The sequence below is a fragment of the Giraffa tippelskirchi genome, chromosome X (genome assembly GCF_054371585.1).
Source record: "Giraffa tippelskirchi isolate mGirTip1 chromosome X, T2T-mGirTip1v1.2.pri, whole genome shotgun sequence".
In the NCBI taxonomy this organism is placed as follows: Eukaryota; Metazoa; Chordata; class Mammalia; order Artiodactyla; family Giraffidae; genus Giraffa; species Giraffa tippelskirchi.
The window spans coordinates 3,128,379-3,153,939 of NC_137289.1; the positions used below are offsets into that span (position 1 = coordinate 3,128,379).

Consider the following 25,561-nt stretch of genomic DNA (forward strand, 5'->3'; position numbering starts at 1 on the left):
AGCAAAAACAAGACTGGAGCTGACTGTGGCTCAGATCATGAACTCCTTATTGCCAAATTCAGACTTAAATTGAAGAAAGTGGGGAAAACCACTCGATCATTCAAGTATAACCTAAATCAAATCCCTTATGATTATACACTGGAAGTGACAAATAGATCCAAGAGACTAGATCTGATAGACAGAGTGCCTGAAGAACAACGGATGGAGGTTTGTGACATTCATTGTAAAGGAGGCAGTGATCAAGACCATTAAGAAAGAGAAATGCAAAAAGGCAAAATGGTTATCCGAGGAGGCCTTCCAAATAGCTGAGAAAAGAAGAGAAGCTAAATGCAAAGGAGAAAAGGAAAGATATTTCCATTTGAATGCAGAGTTCCAAAGAACAGCAAGGAGAGATAAGCAAGCCTTCCTCACTGATCAATGCGAAGAAATAGAGGAAAACAATAGAATGGGAAAGACTAGAGATCTCTTCAAGAAAATTAGAGATACCAAGGGAACATTTGATGTAAAGATGGGCACAATAAAGGACAGAAATGGTATGGACCTAACAGAAGCAGAGGATATTAAGAAGAGGTGGCAAGAATACACAGAAGAACTGTACAGAAAAGATCTTCACGACCCATATAATCACAATGGCGTGATCACTCACCTAGAGCCAGACATCCTGGAATGTGAAGTCAAGCGGACCTTAGGAACCATCACTATGAACAAAGCTAGTGGAGGTGATGGGATTTCAGTTGAGCTATTTCAAATCCTAAAGGATGATGCTGTGAAAGTGCTGCACTCAATATGTCAGCAAATTTGGAAAACTCAGCAGTGGCCACTGGACTGGAAAAGGTCAGTTTTCATTCCAATCCCAAAGAAAGGGAATGCCAAAGAATGTTCAAACTACCATACAATTGTACTCATCTCACATGCTAGTAAAGTAATGCCCAAAATTCTCCAAGCCAGGTTTCAACAGTATGTGAACTGTGAACTTCTAGAGGTTCAAGCTGGATTTAGAAAAGGTAGAGAAACCAGAGATCAAATTGCCAACATCCATTGGATCATCAAAAAAGCAAGAGAGTTCCAGAACAACATCTACTTCTGCTTTACTGACTACACCAAAGCCTTTGACATGTGGATCACAGGAAACTCTGGAAAATTCTTCAAGAGATGGGCATACCAGACCACCTGACCTACCTCTTGAGAAATCTGTATGCAGGTCAAGGAGCAAGTTAGAACTGGACATGGAACAACAGACTGGTTCCAAATCAGGAAAGGAGTATGTCAAGGCTGTATATTGTCACCCTGCTTATTTAACTTATATGCAAAGTACATGATGAGAAATGCTGGGCTGGAGGAAGCACAAGCTGGAATCAAGATTGCCAGGAGAAATATCAATAACCTCAGATATGCAGATGACAGCACCTTTACGGCAGAAAGTGAAGAACTAAAGGGCCTCTTGATGAAAGTGAAAGAGGAGAGTGAGAAAGTTGGCTTAAAACTCCCATGGCTGATTCATGTCAATGTATGGCAAAAACTACTACAATATTGTAAAGTAAAAAAAAAATTAATTAATTAATAAATTAAAAAAAAAAACAACTCAACATTCAGAAAAGTAAGATCATGTCATCCGTTCCCATCACTTCATGGCAAATAGATGGGGAAACAGTGGAAACAGTGGCAGACTTTTTTGGGGGGGGCTCCAAAATCACTACAGATGTTGACTGCAGCCATGAAATGAAAAGATGCTTGTTCCTTGGAAGAAAAGTTATAACCAACCTAGACAGCATATTAAAAAGCAGAGAGATTACTTTGCCAACAAAGGTCCGTCTAGTCAAGGCTATGGTTTTTCCAGTAGTCATGTATGGATGTCAGAGGTGTAGTATAAAGAAAGCTGAGCACCGAAGAACTGATGCTTTTGAACTGTGGTGCTGGAGAAGACTCTTGAGAGTCTCTTGGACTGCAAGGAGATCCAACCAGTTCATCCTAAAGGAAATCAGTCCTAAATATTCATTGGAAGGACTGATGCTGAAGGTGAAACTCCAATACTTTGGCCACCTGATGCAAAGAACTGACTCATTTGAAAAGACCCTGATGCTGAGCAAGATTGAAAGTGGGAGAAAAACGGGACGACAAAGGATGAGATGTTTGGATGACATCACTGACTCAATGGACATGAGTTCGAGTAAACTCCATGAGTTGGTGATGGACAGGGAGGCCTGGGATGCTGCAGTCCATGGGGTCATAAAGAGTCAGACATGACTGAGCGACTGAATTGAACTGAACTGAATTTAAGAAAGGTACAGAGACTCAGGCTAAGGCATAAAGAGAGAATAATAGCATGTTATCATTTTGTGATCCTTTTGGGAAGCTTTCCTGTAGCTCAGATAGTAAAGAATCTGTCTGCAATGTAGGAGACCCGTGTTTGATCCCTGGGTCAGGAAGATCTCCTGGAGAAGGGAATGACAATCCACTCCAGTATTCTTGGCTGGAGAATTCCATGGACAGAGGAACCTGGTGGGGTACAGTCCGTGGGGTTGCAAAGAGTTGGACACAACTGAGCGACTAACACTACTACTACCATTTTGTGAAATCTTAACTAAGTATTAATAATAAAATCTAGGAACAATCAATAGATACTAACATCGTCAAAACAAAATCATGAATTATGTCCCTAGATACACTGATTATTAGCATTTTTCCACAACTTTCTCTATGTAGACATGATTTTTTCTTTGAAACCATTTGAGAGTAAGCTGCACAGAGGATGCCACTCTGCCTCTCAAGTCTACCCTAGGCCTGTTCTAAGAACTGGTAATCTTCCTCATGATTAGATTCAGTCTTAACACTTTTGGCAAGAACATCACACCAGTGACATAATGCCTTCTCAGGGCATCACCCCAGGAGGATTAACATGGCAGTTTGTCACATTGTTGGTAACGTTGATCCAATCACTTGGTTAAGGTAATGGCTGCCAGATTTGGGCCATCAAAAAAGTATCTTTCTCTCCAAGCAATCAAAAAGTAACCTATGGGGTGATCATTAGAGATCCTGTGAATATCTTACTCCCCAGCAACCTTCCACCAATTGATTTCAGCCTTCAGTGGTGATCCTCGCTTGGAACAACTTATTAACATGCTACTTGCAAATTGGTAAAATGTTTCTAAATTTTATTTTTTAATTGGAATAAATTGCTTTACAGTGTTGTGTTGGTTTCTGTCATACAACGATGTGAATCAGGCATCAGTTCAGTTCAGTTTAGTCACTCAGTCGTGTCTGACTCTTTGCGACCCCAAGAACCGCAGCATGCCAGGCCTCCCTGTCCATCACCAACTCACGGAGCCCACCCAAACGCAAGTCCATCGAGTCAGTGATGCCATCCACCCATCTCAGCCTCTGTCGTCCCCTTCTCCTCCTGCCCTCAATCTTTCCCAGCATCAGGGTCTTTTCCAATGAGTCAGCTCTTCGCATCAGGTGGCCAAAGTATTGGAGTTTCAGCTTCAACATCAGTCCTTCCAATGAACACCCAGGACTGATCTCATTTAGGATGGACTGGTTGGATCTCCTTGCAGTCCAAGGGACTCTCAAGAGTCTTCTCCAACACCACAGTTCAAAAGCACCAATTCTTCTCCACTCAGCTTTCTTTATAGTCCAGCTCTCACATCCATACATGACCACTGGAAAAACCATAGCCTTGACTAGACGGACCTTTGTTGACAAAGTAACGTCTCTGCTTTTTAATATGCTGTCTAGGTTGGTCATAACTTTCCTTCCAAGGAATAAGTGTCTTTTAATTTCACTGCTGCAATCACCATCTGCAGTGATTTTTGGAGCCCAGAAAAATAGTCTGCCACTGTTTCCACTGTTTCCCCATCTATTTGCCATGAAGTGATGGGACCGGATGCCATGATCTTAGTTTTCCGAATGTTGAGCTTTAAGCCAACTTTTTCACTCTCCTCTTTCACTTTCATCAAGAGGCTCTTTAGTTCTTCTTCACGTTCTGGTGTCATCTACATATCTGAGGTTATTGATATTTCTCTGGCAATCTTGATTCCAGCTTGTGTTTCTTCCAGCCCAGCATTTCTCATAATGTGCTCTGCATATAAGTTAAATAAGCAGGGTGACAATATACAGCCTTGACGTACTCCTTTTCCTATTTGGAACCAGTCTGTTGTTCCATGTCCAGTTCTAACTAAATCAGCCATAATTTTATATATATATATGTCCTCCCTCTTAAGCCTTCCCCCAACCCCATCCCACAGTGGGCTACAATTCTTGGGGTTGCAAAAGAGTTGGACACAGCTTAGAGACTAAACAAAAATGATGAACTTTTAATTTAGCTTTCACTTTTACTTTTTTACTTGGCATTCCTCTGTAATCTTTTTTTCAGTAATTCTATGGATGCAGGGATTCTTTTTGACTTCATTACAATCCACTACTATTATCTTTTATGAGGCTCAAAATGTCCCAGATTTGGCCAGTGGAGGCTCTTCAAATTGGTTCCTGTGTCCTTTTAACATGTTCTAAGTTAGTTTTTGAGTACTTAGTTTCGTCCTAAGAAAAATGTCCCAGGCTCACCTTGTACTACCTACCTCTGCCCCAGATTCCTGAATAGGATATTTTCCCAAGGACCCCTGGTTCGTTTTATGGGCAATGGTGTATAGAAAGTACAATCTGAGTACTACAAGTGCTTATTGCTTATTGGGGTGTTGATCCATGATGCCCCAAAGGAAAAAAAACAAACCAGAATCAGATCCAGCCTTTACCCCTTTATTCCACTAGAAATATGATACAAAGCATAGACATGACTTTTAAGTTTGTAGTACCCACATTAAAAAAGTAAAAAAGAGGCAATTCCCTGCTGGTCCAATGATTGGGACTCTGTGCTTCCAGTGCAGGGAGCCTGGGTTCAATCCCTGGTTTGAGAACGAGGATTCTGTGACCCTCGCAGAGCAACAAAAAAATAAAATGCTCAGATTGAGCAATGGGAGGAGGTGGGGGAGGAGGATTGTAACCCTAGAATGCCACCTGTAGCAAAACTAGCATTTGTTAGTGAGGGGAAAACAGCAAGAATAGCATGGGAGTTGGGGGGAGTGGTTTGAAGGGGAGCTGTCTTCATGGAGCATATGTTCTCTGGGTGGGGGGACAGATACCTAAGTTGACACAGTATATATCAGCTATGCCAAGTGTTATACAGAAAGACAAAGCCCAGGGAGTACCTGGTGGCTCAATGGTATAGAATCCAGCTGCCAATGTAGGAGATACAGGTTTGATCCCCGGTTGGGGAAATATCCCACATGCCTGTGGAGCAACTAAGCCCGTGGGCCTCAACTACTGAGCCTGCACTCTAGAGCCCCGGAACTGCAACTACTGAAGCCTGCACCCTAGAGCCTGTTCCACAAGCCAGTGCAATGAGAAGCATGTGCACCACAATGAGGAGTAACTCCCGCTCACCAAAACTAGAGAAAAATCCGAGCAGCGGTGAAGACCCAGCACAGCCATAAATAAATCAATAAATAACCACACAAACAAATAAAAATTATTTAAAAAAAAGAAAGAAAGAAACACAAAGCCCAGCAATTGTACTTTTGGATATATACTCTAGAGTAGCAGTCGGCACACTACAGCCTGTGGACCTTTTGTCAATAAAAGTTTTATTGGTACGCAGCTGCCATCACTCATTTATGTATTGGCCACGGTTGCTTTTGAACTATCTGTGCAGAGTGCAGTAGTAGTGACAGAGATGACAGTTACTGATTCTCACTAGTAACAATAGGTGTGTGTGTTAAATTCTTTCCTATAACTTCACAATTTTTCAAAAAAAAATTCTCTTTTGGAAACAACAACTTGGCTGGCCTCTGAGCAGAAGTCTGGTGGCCTCCCTTCAAGGGGCCTGGGGCAGTTGGCAAGGCTAAATGGTCTGTTACCTGTTGGCTGCAAAGGTCACCCAGGAAAAACTGCACGCGAGGATTGTCAAACCCTTGCTGAATGTCAAATACATTGACAGCATAGCCTCTTGCTAGCAACTGCTCCACCATGTGCTGACCCAGGAACCCAGAGCCTCCAATCACCGTGCACCTCTTGGCCTGCAGAAAGAAAGGGATGGCAGAGGGTAAGGGTGTGCTGAGAACTGGAAGCTCTAAGAGCCTGGATTCACACACCATGAGCCAGTGAAATAGCAGGTCCATCTCTTAGTTTGAAACTTTTCTTGAATCAAGTTGGAAGTTTCAAATAATTCTGGTGTTTTATCGTCCATGGCAACCTTCTCTCCTGGGATTAGTAAGGTGGGAAGAGATAGCAAATGATACTGAGGCAGACTTTGGTCACACTGGATGACCTGAGGAAAGTTCCCTGTCTGTCCAGTGGTTAGGACTTGATACTTGTGCTGTGGTGGCCTGAGTTCAATCCCTGATCAGGGAACTAGGATTTTACAAGCCGCATGGTGTGCCCACCTCCCCACCCCCATCAAAGTGATACCTTCTTGCTCCTGATAGGAGATCCCTGGGCACTTTTAAAGCATAGAACAAACCACACACACACACACACACCAAAAAAATCCAAACATGCCATCCGCTCAATTGACAGTGTGCACTTAGAACATCAGAAAAAACAAAGTAGAGTTTCCATACTTGCAGGGGAAAGTAAGGCCCTTTTGCTCTCCAACCACTACAGGGCTGGGCTCTGTGGCTTTGGGCTCATCACCTAAACCCTTCTCCCCTTAATACATCCATCTAAGACCGTGCTGTTGCCTGATGGGATCTCCTGGTGGGGATGTGGGAGGATCGGTGAGCTGTTCATCAGCCAGGCCCAGGGCTTTGCTTTCCCTTCTCTGAGCTCTGAGGAAGTTGACATATCAGATGAAAGCTATGATGCTTGCATTTCTCTGCAACACAGGTACATCATGCAAAATGCCTTCAGCCTGTGGTGCTGGAGAAGACTCTTGAGAGTCCCTTGGACTGCAAGGAGATCCAACCAGTCAATCCTAAAGGAAATCAGTCCTGAATATTCATTGGAAGGACTGAAGCTGAAACTCCAATACTTTGGCAGCTGATGAGAACTGACTCATTGGAAAAGACCCCGATGCTGGGAAAAACTGAAGGCAGGAGAAGGGGATGACAGAGGATGAGATGGCTGGACGGCATCAGTGACTCAGTGTACATGAGTGTGAGCAAACTCCGGGTGATAGTGAAGGACAGGGAAGCCTAGCGTGCTGCAGTCCATGGGGTCACAAAGAGTCGGGCATGACTGAGTGACTGAACAACAACAACCCAAGTACTCTTTTGGCTAAATTTCAACTCTGTTAACTGGGGATAATGGGAGGACAGAGGACCACATGCAGGACTTAAATATTCTGACTCCAGGGAGCTGATGCCAAACTGTAGCTGGTGCACGCTGATGAAGCTGGCTACAAGGGGCCCCGGAGGAAGACTTGTTATACCTCTCCTCCTTGGGGTCTTTCTAAAACCATATCTGGGCTTCCTTAAGATGACAAACCCCCATTTTTCTCTGAAATTATGTATAATAAATCAGTTGGGGATAGAAAGTGGAGATTTTAAAGAAATTTTGCTGATTAAAAAACCAACCAACCAACCTGCTATGTACTCCTTAAATACCTATATAATTGAGACATGCAGGAGACTGTAGGGGAGCCAGAGACTCTTCTATAGATCTGCCCCTCTAAACCTGGCATCCCACCTGCAATGGAGATGGCTCTGAAGCTTCAGCATCATTTGTTCAGGCATTCATAATCTCCTGACAGAGTCAGCCTCACTATGTTACCCTCCCCACCAAAGTATCTTTTAAGCCCACTGTTGTCTATGCTAAGATGACTGCCATATACCTGTAATCACAGCATGCTACATTATTTAAACCTTTACTAAAATTTCTAACACACGCCCAGGGCATAGGCAAATGAAATCCACAAATCCCACTCGATCTCCCTTTTGGCAATTCCTTCTCTTCCTGCTCTCCCCAAGTCAGCTGCACAGGCAAAGGCAGCTTTTTAGAATAACTCCAAAGGAGCTCAGAGTCTCTTGTTTATGGTATTTGGAGTCAAAAGTTACAAATTGCTTCAAAAGGTTGACAGTCTAATTTAAGAAAAATCAAATAACCTTGCTATCACATCTAGTGCAATTTCTTTTTTATTGATTTATTTTTTTAAAACATTTATTGGAGTACAGCTGCTTTACAATGCTGTGTTTGTCCAGTACAATTTCATTTCATGATTTTAAAGTAATTCTCTCTTTGACAGAGTGATGTGGATTCTTATATTGAAATGTTGCACCCATATTGCCTGGAAAGCATGAGTCAGAGGCTATGCCAGAGAGAGTTTTATAACGCTGAGAACAGAGCTGGCATTTACCTCAGAGAAGTCAGATTGTGATGGGACCATGGTCCTTGGTTACAGGCGATTATGTGAAATCATCACTTACTTTTCATGGCCATGAAAGACGATGTGGTTCAAGTGAGTCCAACAGACAAGAAGAAATATGTACTAATAAATAAGAATTAAATTCCAGATTGGAAACAGGTAGCGAGACTCAAGAATGGGTTATTGCAGGGAGTTATACAATCAACACCTTGGAGACAGTTTTAGGAATAGGGAAGAAAGCCATCTAGAAAAACTATTTAATTGCAAAATGATCTGGAGATAACAATGTTGTAGGTCCTTGGGTTTTTTCCAATCTTTTCTGTTTTCCCTTGTCATTAGCAGTGGACCCTTTTCTCAGAGAAGTCTTACAGAATGTATGTGTAAGTTAGGATGAAACTGTTCTTTTCATTATAGTAGTTTAAATGTGTAACTTTTACTTCCTATAAAGTCAATTGATGACAAAAAAAACCCCACCATCCTAATCCAGACTGTTTTTAGTTGTTGAGTATCAGTAAAACCCTGATGCACACAAATGAACTACAGCTGGCAAGGACCTTTGGTGGTTTGTCTGAGCACTAGAATCTCAGATTAATCCTCAATTACAGAGGCACAGAGAAGGCCTTACTCTGAGCTGTATGCTAAAACCAATGTGATCTGGTGACCTGTGGCAACCTCTTGGGAAGCTCTGATTAAGTAACATCTGATATGAACACATTTTACCTTGGTGTGATTTCATGTCTGAAGTGTTAGTTCATTGAAAGTGTAATGAACCCTCCCTTCATAGATTTTTGTAAAGCGTCTCCAGGAGGCCTGACAATTCCTTCAAGTCCCTTCTGACACTGGCGAGGTTCGAGTTTAGGAGGCCTTACTAGTGCCCTTGCTGGCCCTGGGAAGGCTTCTGCGATTACACCCAGAAGCACAGTCTAACCTGCTGGAGGCCACAGGAGGGCACCTAGGTGACAGGCAGTAGTTACTGCCACTTGTGTGAGTGAGGCTGCCTGGAACATATACCTCAGGGACCCCATGACTGCAGCTGTGTGTGTGAGCCCAGGGCAGACCAGTGAAGGAACCCCTACTCTTCACCACAAGCTGGGCCCAGTCCAACCTGCAGAATTGTGAACAAAGAAATGGGTGTTGTTTTAAACTGCTAAGTTCTGATAGGGTTTGTTACACAGCAGTAATTGATGCCTTAAATAATGACATATCTCCTATAAAGAAACAATTACTCAACACTAATTAATTTACTATGGTAACCCAGAGCTATGTTTCAATGGCATGCTGTTATGTACGTGCTAGACTTTCCCCTTATCTGGTTTTGGTTAACCTTTTTTGTGTCAGTACTCACTTTTGGAATGTCTTCTGTCAAACACGTCCTTGTTGGTTCATCAGCTGCTTGTTCCATTTTGGCTCCAAATGTGGCCCTGTCTGCAATCAACGTTTGTCTCCTTAAAAACATATTTAGAGGCAGACATTTATGTTGTACAAACTGAAACATCTTTTAGCTGTTAGTGTGTTGTGTGGATAACATCTCCTCCACCCCTGAGTTTTCACAGAGTGCTCAACTGTAGCTGCAGCTGCTGGAAGAAGCACTCAGGGAACATTCCTGGGATGCAGACTGTCCTCTGAGATGGGCCTGGATGGGCCCATAACTCACTACCATATACTTGGACTACAGGCAGAATGGGAAGCCACTTAAATAACCCCATTCATCAGTTACAATGAAAAGACTACCTCTGGCATCACAGCTTTTCCCACGGCACTCATGAGCTTCAATTACTCTCTATTTCTCTAGTGTCGATCAGTAGAGAAATGCACAAAATAGAGGCCCGGGTTCCAGTCCCGGCACTGCCAGAAAGTGTATCAATCTGCTCAAGCCATTTCTCTTTGCTGTAGGCTCAATAAAACAGACTCACTGCTCATCCCCATGATGCCAGGGCATGGGATGCTGGGAGGAGGAAGAATAAGAGGAGATAGAGCTCTCCTCTCTGGTGGAATTAAAGCCATCCTGACCACATATAGAACTCAGAGTGTCTGGGGCCATCAGAAACCCCCTGGGAAGTGGTCAGAGTATGGTGGTGACCCACCAGTTACAAAATGAGCTAAGGACTTGAATAGACACCTCTCCAAAGAAGACACATAGATGGCCAACAGGTACATGAAAAAAATGCTCCATGGTGTTAATCATCAGGGAGACATAAATCAAAACTACAACGAGATACCACTTAACCACTGTCGGGATGGCTATCATCAAAAAGTCAAAAGATTAGCATTGGCACGGATATGGAGAAATTGGAACTTCTGTACACTGAATGCAAAAACAATGCAGCTGCTGTGGAAAACAGTAAGGAGGTTCCTCAAAAAATTAAAATAGAACCACTGAAGTACATATGATCTAGCAACTCCAATTCTGGGTATATATTCAAAAGAACTGAAGCTACAATCTTGAAGAGATATGAGTACTCCTAAACTCTTTGCATCACTATTCACAATAGCCAAGATGGAAACAATCTAAGTGTTCATTGATGGATGAATGGATAAAGAAAATGTGGTATATAAATACAACAGAATACTATGAAGCCTTAACAAAGGAGGAAATTCCACAATATGAGATGCAGATGAACTTTGATAACATTATACCAAGTGAAATAAGCCAGTCACAGAAAGACAAATGCTGTGTGATTCCACTCATAAGAAGTATCTAAAGTAGTCAAATTCACAGAATCAAAGAGTAGAATGGTGGTTGCCAGGGGCTGGGGGAGGGGAAGAGGGGGAGCTACTGATCAGTGGGTAGAAAGTTTCAGTTAAGCAAGATGAGTAAGCTCTAGAAGTCTGCTATACACTGTACCTACAATCAACAATCTATTGTACATTCAAACATTTGTTAATATGGTGGATCTCATCTTACCTGTTCTTGGAAGTGAAAGTCACTCAGTTGTGTCTGACTCTTTGCAATCCCATGGACTATACACTCCATGGAATTCTCCAGGTCAGAATACTGGAGTGGGTAGCCTTTTCCTCCTCCAGGGGGTCTTCCCAACCCAGGGATTGAACCCAGGTCTCCCACATTGCAGGCAGCTTCTTTACCAGCTAAGCCACAAGGGAAGCCCAAGAATACTGGAGTGGGGAGCCTATCCCTTCTCCAGCGGATCTTCCCAATCCAGGAATCAAACCAGGGTCTCCTGCATTGCAGGCAGATTCTTTACCAACTGAACTATCAAGGAAGTCCTGTTCTTACAACAATAAAATAACAATTAAAAAAGAGACATTCTGATATAGGCTACAACACGGATGAACTTATGCTAAGTGAAATAAGAACTCTGGACACATTATACTACGTGAAAGAAGCCAGACACAAAAGGACAAATACAATAGGAGTCTACTTGTATGATGTCCGTTGAGTAGTCAAATTCTTAGACAAAGAAAGTACAGTGGTGGGTGCCAGGGCCTGGAAGGAGGCAGGGAATCGGGGAGTGATGCTAAGTCGGTATAGAGTTTCAGTTCTACAAGATGAAAAGAGGTCTGGAGACGAATGGTTGGGATGGTTGCATGACAATGTGAACCTACTTAATGCCACTGAACTGTACACTCAAAAATGCTTAAAATGGCAAATTTTCAGTTCTATTTTATTATAAATATATTCACAAGAATACTGTGAATGGGAAAACAAGACCCTAAAGAGCAACATTCTAGGAGTTGGGATTGTTACAGACCACACAGCAGAAGCCTCAAGTCTTTCTCCTTTAAAACTGCAGGTCTCTGAATTAAAATCATCCTTTAAAATTGCAGATCTCGGAATTAAAACCATTATGTATGCCTTTATTCCTCCAGACACACTGGGACAAGGTCTTAGGCTAAAAGGCATCTAGGGAAAGAGACTCACCTTTTAAGAGTGAAACCCAAGCACCTGGCTCTACTTCCGGGATTAAATACAGAGAGAAGGGAGTGAGCCCATGGTTGCCTTCCTGCTGGGGCCAGTCCCCAGCCACTGAGTCCTGGAGACAAAAGGACAGGAGAGTCTGTCCATTTCCAACCAGGTAGAGAGAGAGACCAGTGCTCTCTCCTTCACAAACACGGGAGACCAGGCTCTTTGTAAAGGGGAAAACCAGAGCAGCTCAGAGGAGTGCGCTGGGGTAGTCAGGGCCTGGCCTGCTCCTGTGCTTGGTCAGTGCAGGAGGCTCCAATGTGGCCGCCACAAGCTCGATACCCTCCTCTGTGGCAAGAAGACGTCTGTCTGCACAAGAAAAAGGCCAACAGGATCAAAGGCTTCCCCCTACTTCTCCAAAGGACTCAATCAGTTCCATCTTGTCCTTTCCGTCACTCATTCACCTCCCCACTAGTCTGTTGACTTTTAGGACAGAAAGGCCCTGGCTTTGAATCTGCTGACAAAACCAGCAGCCCGCCTGAGAGCTTCAGCTTATGCTGTTCCCTCCACCTGAAGGTGCTGCTCCCTGTCCTCTCCACGGTGAGCAGCTCTGCAGCCTTCAAGGCCTCGCTCAGTTGTCACCTCTGGAAAACTTCCTTCCCCTCCCCAGGCAAGACTAGCAGCTTCCTTAGCACCTCAGCATTGGTTTCTGTTTTCGTTCTAACACTGTACACAGCTGTAGGCTCCCCACTCTCCCCAGCCCCCGCCCCATGTCCATCTTAGCTGGCTGGGGGCAAGCCCCTGGAGGGCCAGCAAGAAGTCCGGAATGGAGTATGGGTGGAATTGTGCTGCAACAGCTGGTCTGAGAGGCCTCAACCGTGGAGCAGGAATCCTTCTGCTGACCTCAGTGGCTGTAGGTACAAGCCCCAAGGATAAAAAGGGAGCTGCAACTTGTAAAACAAACAAAAAAAAACAGTTGTAGAAAAGCACTCTGGTGTCGGCTCACTCCTCCACCCTTACAAGGCCACTGCCAAATAGAACCTGCAGAAGGCACAGCACCAACCTTCAGGGAGCCCGGCATCTGGGGTGGGACACAGGCTTAGCAGAACATTGCAGAAGTGCCTGTGAGTTCCAATGAGAATAAGCCCAGGCAGGGAAGCAATCCCTGAGTCAAGTTCTAAAGCCCTGGAGGTGTGAGCCAAAGAAGAGTTGGGTGTCCTAAGAGATAGTCCAAGGCCAGGGGTGGGAAGCATGAGGCGTTGGCACGGCCAGCCTGTTCTGCGACAAGTTGTGACAAAGTGAGATTGAAGTTAGATTGGGAGCAAAGTTCAGAACGTGCAGGTGCAGTGTGTTGGGCTAAGGAGTCCCCCTATGGGAGATGCAGAAGGCTTTGGAAGTTGAAACCAAGTGTGAGTGTCAGATCACTCTGGCTACAGTGTGGAGAAGACTTAACACAGAGTCTGAGGCTCTGCATGCGCCATATAAGGGGAATGACAAGAGTGAATCAGAGAAAAGAATTAACAATGCCTGAAAACTGGCTAAATGTCAGAACCTTTTACAGATGAGCACAACAGTTCCTCAGTATCCATGGGGCATTGGTTCCAGGAGCCTTCGCAGACACCAAAATCCAAGGAGACTCAATGTCTCTTAGATAAAATGACACAGTATTTGCATATAACCTATGCACATTCTCTCATATAGCTCAATCTCTAGATTACGTCTAATACCTAATACAATGTCAGTGCTATGTAAATAGCTGTAAATACTATGTTAATGCCATATACATTGTTGCCTATGCAGCGAATTCGATTTTTGCTTTTGAAACTTTTCGGAATTTTTTCCCAATATTTTCAATCCATGGATGGTTGTGAAGGAGGAAACAGACAGAACAGTGTCCATCTTGAAAGCAGGACTCCATCTTGGGCTGGACTGTGGACTTTGAGCTATATGCCCAGTATCTATGAAAACGACGTACCAACTGGAAAACCAGATCCCCCAGATGGAAGAGCCCCAGGGCTTGTACCTAGACTCTCCATCACCTAAAAGAATACCCTAATTATCTGTGTAACCAAATAGAATCATAAATTCTATTATGCTTATTGGGGTATGACCACAGGCCTATTGATAATTGTCCACTGTTAACTACCTAGGCTTAAGGCATACGAATCATGGGTTTAAGGCACACGAATCACCGAATCACCGGTTAACTTTGATTTTATCTTTCTTTTCCATTGTTCAGACTAGTTTCAGAGAATTTTGGGAGGTGGGTTTGAACACGTACACTTAGGGTATATAAGGTTTTCACAAAAACTGGTTGGGGTCCTTGGCTAAGAGGAGACTCTACCTTGGCCCCGCCGGTGTAATAAACTGCATTCCACTGTCTGCATTGTCCTTCTGAGTAAGTTTGTTTCCTGGAACACATGGCTACAACAACTGAATCCATGGATATGGAACCTGCAGATATGAAGGGCTGACTGTATATTATACCACTTAGATCCAAAAAGCAGCCAGTTGGGAACACAGTACTGGTCTCATTCAACAGATAAGAAACTGAGGCTCAGAGAGGTCAAGTGACTTGCCTAAAGTCACACTGCTGGTACAAGGCCAAGGCATAACTTGTGGTTGCTCCTACACTGCCAGGCTGTCACTCTGCAGACCCACTGGGAAACAGGCTGTGGAATGACACAAAGTTGGAAGGTCCAGCAGGGGCAAAACTGGGTAGGAGGCTCAGATGCCAGGCTGAGTCTGGACTTCAGTCTGCAGTCATGGGAAACCTCTGAGGGTTTAAGAGCATGGGGGTGACCTGACCAGAACTGTTCAATCAGATTAACCTGGTGAAGCAGGGTGGACTAGACAGGTGAGAAGCAGGAAACAGGGGGCCATTCACCACTTGTTCAACCAAGATTTACTGAGTACCTAGTATGTGTCCCCTCACTGTTCCATGTCCTGGAGTGCCAGCAGTGAACAAAACAGAGATGCCTACACTCACAGATTCTCTTCTAGCGGAAGGGCAGTAAAGAGCAAAATAAACAAGTAAAATACACAGTGACAAGCAGTATGGGATTGTGGACTTAAAAAATACTCACAACCCAAAAGTTGAGAGTTATGTTTTATTTGGTGGGAATATTTAGGTCTTCAAGCCTCGGGACAGCACCTCAAGTAACCCTGAGAGAACTGGTCCTAGGAGGCAAGAAGGGTAGCCAGGTTATATAAAAGTTCTGCAACAGCTAATCAATGAACATAGTAAAGTTGCAGGATATAAAATTAACACACAGAAATCCCTTGCATTCCTATACACTAACAATGAAAAAACAGAAAGAGAAATTAAGGAAACAATTCCATTCAACATTTCAACGAAAAGAATAAAATACTTAGGAATCAGTTCAGTTCAGTTCAGTCACTCAGTCGTGTCCGACTCTGTGACCCCATGAATTGCAGCACGCCAGGCCTCCCTGTCCATCACCAACTCCCGGAGTCTATCCAAACCCATGTTCATACTTAGGAATATATCTACCTAAAGAAACAAAAGACTATATATAGAAAACTGTAAAACACTGATGAAAGAAATCAAAGAGGACACAAATAGATGGAGAAATATACCGTATTCATGGATTGAAGAATTAATATAGTGAAAATGAGTATACTACCCAAAGCAATCTATAGATTCAATGCAATCCCTATCAAGCTACCAACGGTATTTTTCACAGAACTAGAACAAATCATTTCACAATTTGTATGGAAATATAAGAAACCTCGAATAGCCAAAGCAATTTTGAAAAAGAAGAATAGAACTGGAGGAATCAACCTGCTTGACTTCAGGCTCTACTACAAAGCCACAGTCATCAAGACAGTATGGTACTGGCACAAGGACAGAAATATAGATCAATGGAACAAAATAGAAAGCCCAGAGATAAATCCACGCACCTATGGACACCTTATCTTCGACAAAGGAGGCAAGAATATACAATGGAGAAAAGACAATCTCTTTAACAAGTGGTGCTGGGAAAACTGGTCAACCACTTGTAAAAGAATGAAACTAGAACACTTTCTAACACCATACACAAAAATAAACTCAAAATGGATTAAAGATCTACACGTAAGACCAGAAACTATAAAACTCCTAGAGGAAAACATAGGCAAAACACTCTCCGACATAAATCACAGCAGGATCCTCCATGACCCACCTCCCAGAATATTGGAAAGAAAAGCAAAAATAAACAAATGGGACCTAATTAAAATTACAAGCTTTTGCACAACAAAGGAAACTATAAGCAAGGTGAAAGACAGCCGTCAGCATGGGAGAAAATAATAGCAAATGAAGCAACGGACAAAGAATTAATCTCAAAAATATACAAGCAACTTCTGCAGCTGAATTCCAGAAAAATTTACGACCCAATCAAAAAATGGGCCAAAGAACTAAACAGACATTTCTCCGAAGAAGACATACAGATGGCTCACAAACACATGAAAAGATGCTCAACATCACTTATTATCAGAGAAATGCAAATCAAAACCACAATGAGGTACCATTTCATGCCAGTCAGAATGGCTGCTATCCAAAAGTCTACAAGCAATAAATGCTGAAGAGGGTGTGGAGAAAAGGGAACCCTCTTACACTGTTGGTGGGAATGCAAACTAGTACAGCCACTATGGAGAACAGTGTGGCGATTCCTTAAAAAACTGGAAATAGAACTGCCATATGACCCAGCAATCCCACTGCTGGGCATACACACCGAGGAAACCAGAATTGAAAGAGACACATGTACCCTAATGTTTATCTCAGCACTGTTTATAATAGCCAGGACATGGAAGAAACTTAGATGTCCATCATCAGATGAATGGATAAGGAAGCCGTGGTACATATACACAATGGAATATTACAGAGCCATTAAAAAGAATACATTTGAATCAGTTCTATTGAGATGGATGAAACTGGAGCCCATTATACAGAGTGAAATAAGCCAGAAAGAAAAACACCATACAGTATACTCATGCATATATACGGAATTTGAAAGATGGTAATGATATCCCTATATGCGAGACAGAAAGAGACACAGATGCATAGAACAGTCTTATGGACTCTGTGGGAGAAGGTGAGAGTGGGATGATCTGAGATAATAGCATTGAAACATGTATATTATCATATGGGAAACAGAACACCATTCCAGGTTCGATGCATGAGACAAATGCTTAGGGCTGGGGCAATGGGATGACCCAGAGGGATGGGATGGGGAGGGAGGTGGGAGCGGGGTTCAGGATGGGGAACACATGTAAACCCACGGCTGATTCATGTCAATGTATGGCAAAAACCACTACAATACTGTAAAGTAATTAGCCCCCAACTAAAATAAATAAATTAATAAGAAAAAGTTCTGCAACAAAGGGCAGGTAGTCTGAACATCAAAAGATTATTGTTTATTAAAGAAAACTAGACATTGTTAAGGAGTTTAGCACTTTTCTGTGTATCGGAACATGCAAGACATGAAAGAGTCTGGACTCACTGAAATCATTCTTTTGCATCTCAGCATATTTGAGGCTGGTTTCCTGTTTCCTCAAGGCTCACCACAGGGTGGCTGCAGTCTGATGGCTGCTAGATGGCAGGTATTCTTTCTTTCCTAAATTCCCTCAGGGTTCACCAACCCATGACATCCTTTGTTTATTGATATGGCAGGAAGTATTTCATTTTTCAGGATAAAAGTAGAGCAAGGTGAAGAGTTTCGGTGTCATGGGGGCTGCAATGCTAAAGAGGGTGCTCAGTGGGGGTTCAGTGAGAAAGGTGATAGTAGAACAAAGACCTACAGGAGGAAAAGAAGCGGAGGAAGCATGCAGAAGGGGCAGCTTGAGCAAAAGTTCGAAGGCAGGAGTGAGTCTGCACATTTGAATCCATTCAGGGGCTGAAGAGAGCCAGGGGAGAGGAAGCCCATCAGGAAGGGCCTTGCAGTTCACGGTCAGAACGCTGCCCTGCACTCATAGGGTGGTTGCTGCTGAAGGCCTTAAGTGGGAGAGGAGCAGCAGAGGTGGAAAAATGGATAGAACTTGAAGGCTGGTAAGTGGGAAAGGGGCAGGGAAAGAGTCAAATATGACCAGGTTGTGAACCTGGTTTATGCTCGAAGAGGGTAAAGGGCAGAATGTCAGAGAACACTTTCATTTCATTAATGTCAATAAACCTCAGGGTTGTTTTTTTTTTTTTTCCAGCCTGAGAAACGTCTGCTCTGGTTCGCTGTCTCCCTAAATACTGTGCCAACGCCCAGAGGGGAAGCAGGTAAGGGCTGAGAGATCTGCCCCCTCACGCGCACTCATGCTTCCTTCACTCCCTTCAAAGTCCGTTCTCAGGCCGCCAGATCACCTTCCCGGGCGGCTTTTAGTCAGGTAAGAACTAAAGTGATCCCGTCTTGGAACCTACTTTGGGGGTGGGGAGTGCTCTTGAACGCACACGCTCAAAGAAAGAGCCTCGGCTGGATTAGGCTTCCAAGTCCCAGACGTTAGAACCTCTGCGACAAGGCTCGGTACGTCCCTTCCCTTCTCTGGATCTCACACGCCCCGTGGGTACAGCGTCTGCTCCAACACGAAAGCTTAGTCTTCTCTGGGCCCTCGGACCCTAAACTCAAGTCTCAGGTCAGACCAGGAAGTCCCCGTCCCGGATCGTCCCACCCAATCCCTCGCCTTCTAGCCCTGTCGCCAACACAAGGGTGAGGTCGCAACCCTTACCGGTCCGTAGGCGCCCCGCTGGTTGGCCCCAGCGTGTCCACAGCCTGCACCCTCAGAGCTCGAGCTGCCGGTAGCCACCTTTTTCTCCCCGCCCGCGTGAGCCGAGGATCTGCCGAGGCTCCTCCACCAAGCGGATTGGCTTGGTTCGGTGCTGGCTTCGCCAATCTGCGCTCTCAGCGTGATCCTGCCCAATGAGGCTGGGCCGCGAGGGCACCGCCCCTCGCCCTGCGCCGGGTGTTCGTCGGGTTAGCCCCACCCACCCCAGCCCTGGGCCAATGGGGAGCGGCAGCTAGCGGTCCGCCAATGGGGAGCGAGGCCACGCGCGCGGGGCGGCGGGAACGGCACCGAGTCGGTGTGTACGTCTGTTGCTGTAACAACGGGAAGTGGAGTCCGTCCGAGATGGTAAGTGCTTGCCTCGGTCTCGAGCCCCTCATTCAGAGGCTGAGCCCTTCTCAGGCCTTGCAGGGCCCCGCCGCTTCTCCTGCGCGGTTCTTGGCTTTGGCGCACTCCTTTTTCTGAGAGCTTTCGTCAAAGGGTAGGATAGAGATGCCTGCCGTCCTGCTGGGCCTGTGATTCGCCACCGCCTCCCCTTCAGCCACAGCCGCCCCCCCCCCCCCGCCTTGGGGTTCCCCTGGCCTTCTCCAGCCCCTTCGGTGACCGTCCCTGGGCAAAAAAGGCTCGGATTCTCCGGAGGCCGTTACCAGTCTCAGACTGTGGCCTCCTGGCCGCTTCTACCAAAAGTTTCCGCACGGAGATGGGGGGTAGTTTATTATGTTTGGTTGTTAATGTGTATTTAAAATGTTAAATATAGGGACTTAGGGAAACGCTTTGAGCTTCTTGGAGAAGGCTCAGGTGTACTAAGAGGACTGAATTTTATTATTCTATATTGACAGAATATACATCTTACCTTAGTAACATTTGGCCAAATCTAGAGGTAATCAGAAAATCAGAGAAATTAGAGCAAAGCGGAGTAGCGTTCTAGGACCTTTTTAGAATTAAGGATCCTCAAATTGGGAGAACTGATTATCCGTACAGTTGTCCCCAGTCAGCTCCTTGGCTAGCTCTCTTTGGGGATGATTTTCAATAAGAGAGGTCCAAAAGAACAAGGGATCTCCTTGCTTGTACAAACAATAGTAAAGAAGAAGGAGGGACAGACCGTGCATAGAAAGATTTATTGCTCTTTCCAGCAAACCCTGATATCTCTCCTGTTAAGCAAAGTTTTGAAATCCGTTGGTATAAACTGTTTTAAATAGATGTGGTTGTAACTGGTTTTTTTTGTAAAATGTGGACTCGATTACATAATATTTTGCTTCTCTGTTTGTAAAACTTATAAAGGCCTCTAACTTTAAGAAGGCAAACGTGGCATCAACTACCCAGCGAAAAAGGATGAGTCCTAAACCTGAGCTTACCGAAGAGCAGAAACAGGAAATTCGAGAAGCCTTTGATCTCTTTGATGCTGATGGAACTGGGACAATTGATGTTAAGGAACTTAAGGCAAGCTCTGTATATTCCTGCTCTGCTGCCTCGAATTTCCTCTGCCTCTTTGTCTTCTGTGCTGTGTTTTCCTGTCTTTATTTACCTGAAGAATTATTAAATAAAATTAAGTGCACATATCAATTTGCTCAATGTTATAGTGGTTCCTATTCATCTTAACAGGATTGTAGCAGAGGCTGGCTTAATGCTGTCAGTACTGTCATTGGTTCTGCTCCTGGGTTTAGATGTGCGTGTTAAGATGATCCTCTTTTCATTGTAGGTGGCAATGAGGGCACTGGGCTTTGAACCGAAGAAAGAAGAGATCAAGAAAATGATAAGCGAAATTGATAAGGAAGGGACAGGAAAAATGAACTTTAGTGACTTTTTGACTGTGATGACTCAGAAAATGGTAAGTTAGCTAAAATGATTAGCATATTTTCCACCAATAATGGGGAACAAATTTGAATCTAGATATGAAAATGCCTTCACTGAAAAAAAGTTAAGGCAGACTGCAGAGTTCAGCTGATAAAAGAGAATATCTGTGACTGAGAACTAGGATGTTTAGGTTCTACTTGGCTTTTTCAAGGCCACAAAGTCAAAGTCATTTTGCCCTCTGAAAAGAAGTAAAAGTGTGATCTTCCGTCACCCAGTACCTGTAGTCACGGAGGCTGTCACCAAGACCGTGTGACATCCAGGCAGGGCAGAGGGGACGGGCTGTCACTTTTTTTGCTCTTTCTCCAACCGATATGTCAGTGTGATAAGCACAAGCTGTAAAAGCTTTAACAGTGCCAGTAATATTACAGTGTCTCAGATTTTGACAAGGCAAAGTCCCTGTACTTTAAAGTTTGAAATTCTTTCCTCTCCCATTTGTCATTATTCTGGATAGCCTCAGCCTGAGGCTATGTTTTTTTACCGGAGTGAGGATTTGGTCTTTTGCCGCTTCCAAGGTTGAATTCACCCATTCTCTAGTCTCCAGATGGTCCAGAGAGATGCTAAGATGTCACCTCACCTGTCACCCTCAGTCCCCTGAGTGTCCCACATAGGAAAGGTGTTCCCTTTGGTCCATTTCCCTTTGGCCTCCTGGCTCCTCCTTAGTTTGGCTCATCTACATTCTACTGGCCTGTGGAAAAGTAGCTCCATCGGTGTGTCAGGTGAGCCTCCCAATGCATAGGCCTGTTCCTCCTCTAATAATCCTGTTGCTTTGAAATCATCTTGTCACATCTGTATTTTTCTTCTGGGACTAATGTAAGAGTTCAGGAAGCTTAACATTCTGTAACAACCTAGTAAAGCTGCCCTGCATTCAGAGTTGGTTCCCAGATTGCTCTTATTAGGGGCTCTCACTGTCTTTAGCTACCTTTCAGGAATATTTGAAGTTGGAGCTCTTGGAGATTTTACTCTTTTCCTCTGTTAGAGTACTGGGGATCCCAGTAACACTTTGTGATCTCATAACAAGTGAAACATCCTTTTCTTTCCTTCCTTCCCCTCCATCCCCACCAAGAAGATCCCTCTTCCAGCAGCTTAAACAGTTTATTTCCCCTAAATCTAACTCCACCTTCTGTTCCCATAATTTAAAAACACATCTACTTTCTCTTTGGTTTGTACAGAAAATGTTCTAAATGCAAACCTTTATATTTCCTTTTTAGCCTCTGGGTTTATAATAATTTCATTGTTTATCTTCTTTTTCTGCCCTGGTTGCTGTGTGATCTTCTGTGACCCAGCACCTGTAGTCATGGAGGCTGTCACCAAGATCCATGTGACATCTGGGCAGGGCAGAGGGGATGGGCAGTGGTGGGGCTGTGGGACACAAGTCAGGATGAATCATGAGTGTCTCCCTGTTGTCATGTGTCTTATGTTCTGCTTGTTAAGTCTGAGAAGGATACCAAAGAAGAAATCCTGAAAGCCTTCAAGCTCTTTGATGATGATGAGACTGGGAAGATATCGTTCAAAAACCTCAAACGTGTGGCCAAGGAGTTGGGTGAGAACCTCTCCGATGAGGAGCTGCAGGTTTGTGATGCTCAGCCTGGAGCCTCGTGTGACTTTTCTGTGTTCCATTTTCTCTGGTTACATTTGAAGAAAAATGAGTGTTCTCTTGTTACTCTGCTGACCACTTAATTTTTCTTTTCCTAGTGAGACAAACCTATGGATGCTGCTCCCAGAAAAATATACTGATGGACAGTTTTAGGTTTTAGGAATCTCCCTAGACAGGGTGGCTTTTGAGCTGCCTTCTAGGCGATGCACATATGGCAAAGTATGACTTGGTTTTCAAATGACTTTTTAGGAACCAAGCTTATTATAAAAGTCAGGCCATTTGCAGCAGTTGGACCACATTGTCTTTTCATGCATCGTTATGAAAGCTGATTACTTAGTCACACTTTCGTTCCATTTATGAATTGCTCTAAGTGGAATCCTTCCTGTCCTGCAGGAAATGATTGATGAAGCTGATCGAGATGGAGATGGAGAAGTCAATGAGCAGGAGTTCCTGCGTATCATGAAGAAGACGAGCCTTTATTAAGATCAGTCTCAGCTTTTCTACCGTGAGCACAGGGAACTCGGTTTCGTGCCTGCCGTTGTGTGAAGCCTGGTTTTTGAAAATGTAAATTATTTTCCCCCACTGGCGTCTCGGTATAACTTTAGTAACAACTCTAAATATGTTTTCAACTTTTGAAAGTGTTCTTTGAAATTGAGGTTCTTTGTAAGGTGACCGGCTGACTGCTTTAATTCCCCAGGGCAGAACGAAAGCATGTTAGAATGGAGAAAAGGGTTTTTGAGCTTTCCGTCACCTGCCGTTCTGGCTGCTGTTCTGCCTGTATCGCTTAACTCTTGTCCTGCATTCCCACATTGACGCCACCGCCGAACAACTTCTTCTCAAGCACATGTTGTACCCATGTCACCACAAGCAGGGAGCATCTCTTCAATGGTTCCAATTTTAATTGACACCTGAGTGCAGCTTTCTCTTTTATAAAACCCAGTGAACTCTTACTTGCATTTGGATGTGTGTGTGTATGTATGGGCTATTTGTTTTCAAATAAAGCCTTTCTTATTTGAGCTCTTATTCTCTAAGGATGAGTTCTTTAGCCTTGACTATGAGTTCAGCTTCTAAATCATTTTGTTGAAGGCAGCCTGGTAGATCCCAAACTCCTTGCCAGCCCAAGAACAGAAAACAAAATAACCCTTTCCTACTGACATGAATTGGTTTTTGCTTTGGGAACCTGTCAGTTTGTGAAATTAGTTGACCATTTTGCATCAGCCTAAATGATGCCCTAAAAATAGTTTTGGCAAAGTGTACAGCTGGAAAAGGGTCTTACTGGTAATTTGTGCTTGGGATAAATTGGTGAGAGCCAGGTGATTATGACAGTAGGTAGAGCTTAGCCAACCTCTTGTCAGTTGATTTGCTGGGTGGTGTCTCAGAATCTCAGTGTGGGTTGGGTCCAGTGACCTTGTCCAGCTCCCTCTTGGCCCTATTGGAATGAACTACAAGAGAAACCCTGGCAGATGCCATTAAAGTCTCTGCCCCAGGCTGAAGGTGGGGAGCAAGAAGGGATGAGGAGGAATGAAAAATGACCAACATTCACCCACACATGGGTTTCAGACTTCTGGTAGGGCATCCTAATCCTGGAGAGGGTTGCCTGATTTAGCCAATAAAAAGAGGACGCTTAGGTCAATTTGAATTTCCGATCAATTTTTTTTTTTTTTTAGTATAAGTATATCCCATTTGGCCATTTTGTTGTTTATTCATCATTGATCTGAAATTCAGATCAATTTACCTGGGTGTCCTATATTTGAACTAGCAACCCTGTGTGTGCTGTATGTTAAAGAGGAGTGACCCCAGGCCTTGTCTCTGGACAGCAGCATCCTGGAGGGACTGCTCCTTGAGAAACACTGAGATGTGGGGGGAGCCTTGGAGCAGGGTTCTCATGTGGGCTCCACCTCTTCCTGGCTGTGTAATTTGCTGCAGGCTACTTCTCTGGGCACCCCAGGCTTCTTGTCTGTAGGGAGAAGAGTTCTGCTTAACTCAAAATCATTGGGGGTTCAATGAAAACTTGAAACAAAGGCTTGGATGTACAGTGTCCGAGAAGGAGGCGTTTCAGAAGTATTCATTCTCACTCATTCCTTTGTTGTGTTTGTCACAAGCTTTTTTGTTAAATGTGGGTCTGTGAAGCTTTTATAATTACTGTCCCCACAGTTGAGTTGACAGCATTTCCTGGGAGGATTTGACCTTCATCATATTGCTGTTTTTTAATAAGAGGCATATGATCTCATAAAAGACATACAGTATTGGAAAGGAGTGAAAAAAGTAGGCCCCACTTGCCATTTCACTGTTAACTGTCACCCTGGAAACATTCTTATCTCCTTCTGCCTAATATTCTCCTAAATGAAATAAAGTCAATTTCTTGGAGGAAGGGAGAGTGGCAAGTAACATGTTATCCCTAAGGATAGTGAAAGTGAAAGTGAAGTTGCTCAGTCGTGTCTGACTCTTTGAGACCCCATGGATTGTAGCCCATGGAATTTTCCAGGCAAGAGTACTGGAGTGGGTTGCCATTTCCTTCTCCAGGGGATCTTCCTGACCCAGGGATCAAATCCGGGTCTCCCGCATTGCAGGCAGAGGCTTTACCTCTGAGCCACCAGGGAAGCCCTAAGGATAAGGACACACAGAATGTTCTTACCAAATCTGTGCAGTTGCTCAATGGAGGGTCAGAAAGATGGGGATGGAGAAGGATCTGGGACCAGTTCATGGCAGAAGAGCGCTGCAAGGGGGTAGGGAGATGTGGACAGAGAGGAGGCTGGGGTCAGTTAGCTGGAGGGGATGGGAAGGATGGGGAGGGGATGGTAGGTGAGGCCAGTGAAAAGAGAAGGGAGTAGAGGTTAGTTCATGCAGGGCTGGCCCAAGAGGTATAGGGGGAGTGATTGGGTAAACTGGGCAGTGTGGGGGTGGATAGGAAGGGAGAGACAAGGTAGCTCAGTTCCCGAGGATGATCTACAGAGCTGGAGGGGGATGGTGGGGATGGGCAGAGAGAGGGAACAGGGGTCTGTCCTGTGAGTGGACCAGAGAGATGTAGGGGCAGTAGGACAGGGTGGACTCCGAGGGGGTCAAATCAACTGGAGATGGGTCAAAAAGATATTGGGGACTACAAGGATATTGGGGAAGTAAGGGACTGAGGTCCATC

The 25,561-nt window shown here is 44.3% G+C and overlaps 2 protein-coding genes across 4 annotated transcripts in view; one reads left to right on the top strand and one right to left on the bottom strand.

Moving 5' to 3' along the window:
- NSDHL (NAD(P) dependent 3-beta-hydroxysteroid dehydrogenase NSDHL) overlaps window positions 1–19,026 on the bottom strand; it is a 29,588-nt gene extending 10,562 nt beyond the window's left edge. The window contains exons 1-3 of one of the 2 annotated variants that reach the window (XM_081567372.1): window positions 18,924–19,026; window positions 9,699–9,778; window positions 5,910–6,068 (exon numbers count right to left, since the gene is read on the bottom strand). In XM_081567372.1, coding sequence (XP_081423498.1) covers window positions 5,910–6,068; window positions 9,699–9,755 — 216 coding nt within the window. In that variant the 5' untranslated portion in view covers window positions 9,756–9,778; window positions 18,924–19,026. Of the gene's footprint in view, window positions 1–5,909; window positions 6,069–9,698; window positions 9,799–18,923 lie in introns of both variants that reach the window. The other variant, XM_081567371.1, reaches the window with a different exon arrangement.
- Window positions 19,027–19,217: 191 nt separating this feature from the next.
- On the top strand, window positions 19,218–23,441 carry CETN2 (centrin 2). Of its 2 annotated transcripts, XR_014076120.1 has the most exons (6): window positions 19,218–19,325; window positions 20,259–20,417; window positions 20,677–20,805; window positions 22,263–22,400; window positions 22,819–22,989; window positions 23,123–23,441. XR_014076120.1 is itself a non-coding variant. In XM_081567373.1 (5 exons), the coding sequence occupies exons 1-5, from the start codon at window positions 19,227–19,229 to the stop codon at window positions 22,906–22,908; spliced, it is 615 nt and encodes a 204-aa protein (XP_081423499.1). In that variant the 5' UTR covers window positions 19,218–19,226; the 3' UTR covers window positions 22,909–23,441. The 2 variants fall into 2 exon arrangements, 1 of the variants encoding a protein (XP_081423499.1); XM_081567373.1 differs by having other exon boundaries at window positions 22,819–23,441.
- The last annotated feature ends 2,120 nt before the right edge of the window (window positions 23,442–25,561 follow it).